This window comes from Hemicordylus capensis, chromosome 1 (assembly GCF_027244095.1).
Source record: "Hemicordylus capensis ecotype Gifberg chromosome 1, rHemCap1.1.pri, whole genome shotgun sequence".
Lineage (NCBI taxonomy): Eukaryota > Metazoa > Chordata > Lepidosauria > Squamata > Cordylidae > Hemicordylus > Hemicordylus capensis.
The window spans coordinates 62,880,018-62,884,426 of NC_069657.1; the positions used below are offsets into that span (position 1 = coordinate 62,880,018).

A 4,409-nucleotide genomic window follows, 5' to 3' on the forward strand; every position below is an offset into this window, starting at 1 on the left:
TTCCTGAGGAGCCTAAAATAAAAGGACTAGAAATAATAGCAATTTCTATTTTGGGGAATTAATTCAGTTGCACAAACAGGCAAGAGATAATTACAGCTTTGTCTTGTTCCAGAGATCCCTCCCCTCCACACTATATAACCAAGTTATATAACCCAGAGACAATTAATATAAAGATGGAGAAATAGCAGCATACAGTAATCAACAACATGGAAATATGTCTTGTCAATAGCCAGAGAGCCACTCTCCCTCCTAATCCGAGTGCACTGTCTCCTGACAGTGACCAGGAGCACATCAGGCCGCCAGATAGTAACACAGGAAGATGCCATTTACTGAGCCAGACCATAGGTCCATCTAGCTCAGTATTGTCTACACAGACTGGCAGCAGCTTCTCGAAGGTTGCAGGCAGGAATCTCTCTCAGCCCTATCTTGGAGAAGCCAGGGAGGGAACTTGGAACCTTCTACTCTTCCCAGAGCAGCTCCATCCCCTAAGTGGACTATCTTACAGTACTCAACACATCGTCTCCCATTCATCTGCAACCAGGGTGGACCCTGCTTAGCTAAGGGGACAAGTCATGCTTATTACAGCAAGACCAGATCTCCTCTCCCAGACCATCTCTCCTCTCCCTAGTCACATGATTCAGGGTGGTTCATACGTTCTGCCTCCCCCTACCCCCACATGAGTAAGAGGAGCAAAATGGTCCCCTGGAAGGCAAGGTTTTGTTTTTGTTTTTCTTTGTTTAAATCATTTTAAATCACCGACAGCCAACAGACAGTTATGTTCAAACCAGCCCTTTAGTATCTAGTAGGGATGTGCATGGAACCAGTCCATGCACTCCTAGGAGGGCGGGGGGGGGTCAATTTAAGGGACAAGGAAGGCGCTTCCTACCTGCTCATCCTTGCCCTGCTGCTTTCCCCAACCGATGCTCTCCTAAACAGCGTGGTTGTGGGGCAGCAGCGTTCCTGGTTGCGGGGATCAGTGTTCCTGCTTTCAGCCCCGTTCAGCATCACCACACTCATAGCTGACATGAATGTATATGGCACGCACACGCACACACGCACATCAGCCATGGATGTGGCAATGCTGACGGAATGCTGCAGGAATGCTACAGCCCCACACCCACACTATTTAGGCGAATGCTGGTGGAGGGAAAGTGGTGGGGCAGGGGTCAGCAGGTAGGAAGCACCTTCCCTGCCCATTAAAGTGACCCCCACCCTCTGAACTGGCTCAAACTCAGGACCTTCGAACTGGTTCTGCGCTCAAGAAAATGAGTGTCGAACTGGTTCCATGCATATCCCTAGTATCTGTTTTTGGGAAACTTAGTTCACCTAGTCAGGTGTTTACATGGATTTCCTCCAGCACATCAGTCGGTTGATTACAATTTGTGTTCAATTCAAATTAATTAATCTGGGGTTCCAATCAGTTTGATATGAAATTATATGAGAAACTAATGGCTTTGATCAATCTGGAATGGTCTCAGATCAACTCCACTTATGTTTTCTGAGCTGATTCTGGTGAAACTAAAACTCTGTATCAGCTGCGCCTCTATATTTGAAGGTCAGGATTGCCTATTTAGAAGCTTCATCATAGCCAATCTCCAGGACTTTCTGTAGCTGGGAACTGTGATTCTTCATTTGAGAAAGTGAAGTTGTGAAGGTGTTTTCTGGATAACAAGACACTCCACATTACTGCAGTCCCCATTCTGCTCTACAGAGGTGTAGCAAGGCTGGAGAGGGCCCTGGGACAAAATGTGAAGGTGGGCCCCTGCCTTCCCATTCTTCTTTGGAAAGGCGGGGGGATGGGGGAAGCAAAGAGCAAACTGTCACGCAGCTGAAGTCTCCCTTACCTCAGGAACCCAGGGACATTTGTCCCTCCCACCTTGTTCAGTTACCTGCTGCTGCACTTCTCTTCCCCAGCTTCCCTTATACTACTTGCTTCAATAAGTAATTCAGATTTTAACAGAAGAACTATTACATATATGCATACAGAAAAACTGAGCTCCTGTCTACAACAATATTTTAATGTATGTGTTACTTGAGACAATGGGGTGGGGGGAACCCTTGGGCCTAATCCAATAATGACAATGACAGTCCTTTTCGTTGTTAGTTTTTTAATTAAAATATCAAGATTAACAATTCAGTGTAGCAAAGTACAGTTCCAGTAACTAAACATTTTTTTAAAAAAGTTGAACCTTAAACCTAAAGCATGGAAAAATATTTTTTTTCCAGTTTCCAGCACAATTCACTTGACATGGTAAAATTCAATGGAAGAATCAAAGGCTGGCATGCTGGGCAAGGAATGTTTGTATTCTTTGTAGAAGTTCTTTTTTTACACTGTCAGGTACTAAGGCTCTGCCTTTGGGAGTGATTTCTGCCACTAAATCATCAACAGTGACATGTTCTAGTCCTTTCTCTTTGATGACTTCTTTACAGTGTGCTTTCAGCTGGTCTTTCCAACCACATTCAATTAATTTGGCTCTCAGAAGTTCTTTAAGGCGTTCTCGTTCTCCTGTTTCAATTAGCTTTTGGTTAATAGTTGATCTCATTTGTACATCTTTATTCATTTTTTCAAGCCTATATCTGTATGGTGTATTTTTTAAAAGGACACATACACAATGCTGCTGTCAAACAGATTTCTCACCAGTTTTAGCAAGGACCAGTTCTTTCAGCACCACTGCTGTGCCGCAGCCGGTCTACTTCTTTCTTCCCCTTCTCCTCTTCCTCCAAGGCTACCCAGAGCCGAAATCTCAACAATACTGTCGCCATCTCCCTGGGCGCCCAAGGCTTAACCCAAGGAAAGGAGGAGAAAAATGTAGATCGCTGCCCCACTCGCAATGACAGTCCTTTCCTTGGAAAACTATCAGGTCACAATCAATGGCTAATATTTATTTATTTGTTTGTTTGATTTCTACACTGCCCTTCCAAAAATGGCTCGGGGCAGTTTACACAGAGAAATAATAAATAAATCATTCCTACACCCCATTTAGCTTATCCACTCACTTTAATTAAAAAAGACTTTTCTTGATTTCAAGGTAGACATAATCTACCTAATTTTAAATCCATGTTGAACACATCTGAAACAATACAATTACTACATCTACTTAGCATTAGCATTCCAGAGGGTTAATGGAAGGGCAATTGGGCATCTGAGGAAAGGATCTGCTCTCAGGCATACTAAAATGCTGTGTAACTCAGTGTTTCCTCTAACCTTTTTCATCGGTGTGCAGAATGAGTTTTGTTCTTGACGGAAGTAACCAGGCAGTGTGTGTGCATGTGCATTCAGAGTAGAGCCTTCCTGACTCAAGCTGAGTGGATCTAAAATTAACTGAGCAGACATCAAAAAACGTGTGAGTGTGCACACGTGCGCACACCTTAGAGAGAACACTGGTGGAACTGCATGTTTCTGAAATAAGAACTTAGAATGACTCTTTTGCAGAGTTCTTCCTCGCCATTTCTAATTATTTCCATATGAATTCATTGTGTCCTTTCCAGCTTCTGAACAGCGGGTGGCATTCTTATGAGCTCACTGTTTTTATTCTTGATCAGAGGTTGCCAAAAAGGTTTGTTGAGCATTGAGGCCAGATTGTCTCTGGCCAAGCTGCTCAGGGACCAGATCTCCCTCAGCCATGATGTAATCATGCCCTTCCTGAATCAGTTTGCCTGGCAACCCCTGGCATCAAGAAGTTGGCAGGGAAGGGGATTTAGAAAGTAAGAAGCAAACTGTAATCTTGGTTGAAAGCAAAAGAAATAAGTGACCCAAGATGTGTGGGTGTGTAGATTATACCTAAGCAGCAAGGAACAATAATTACAAATTAAAAATAAGTTCTACACCATGTATTTGTTTTTGTGAAAGGGAAAATCCGGATTATTTTTTTTCCTGGATGAGAGTCCAGATTACATATTGTACAGCACTAGAGAATCATGATGACAATGTCATCAACCCTTTAGGGAACAGTGACCATAGCGCGATCAAATTCAGCATACATGCGGGGAGAGAATCACCAAGGACGGCTAACACAGACACTTTGAATTTCAGAAGAGGAAACTTCTCCAAAGTGAGGAGTATGGTGACAAGAAAGCTGAAAGGAGAAATCAGGAGAGTCACTTCACTCCAGAATGCATGGAGTTCACTCAAAACCACAATACTAGAAGCCAGGTTAGATTGTATACTCAAAAGGAGGAAAGGTACCACTAAGTCACAGGAGGATGCCAGCATGGCTAACAGGTAAAGTCAAGGAAGCCATAAAAGGGAAGAAGACTTCCTTCCGAAATTGGAAGGCCTGTCCAAATGAAGAGAACAGAAAGGAACACTATGGCAAAAGAAACTATGGCAAAAGAAATGCAAGGTGACAATAAGGGAGGTGAAAAGAGAACTTGAGGAAGATTTAGCTAAAAGCATTAAGGGGAATAAC

The 4,409-nt window shown here is 43.3% G+C and overlaps 1 protein-coding gene across 1 annotated transcript; it reads right to left on the bottom strand.

Annotated features, from left to right (window-relative positions):
* Window positions 1-2,165: 2,165 nt before the first annotated feature.
* On the bottom strand, window positions 2,166-2,584 carry LOC128339979 (transcription and mRNA export factor ENY2-like). The gene has a single exon (XM_053284551.1). The coding sequence runs from the start codon at window positions 2,559-2,561 to the stop codon at window positions 2,271-2,273; it is 291 nt and encodes a 96-aa protein (XP_053140526.1). The 5' UTR covers window positions 2,562-2,584; the 3' UTR covers window positions 2,166-2,270.
* Between the last annotated feature and the right edge of the window lie 1,825 nt (window positions 2,585-4,409).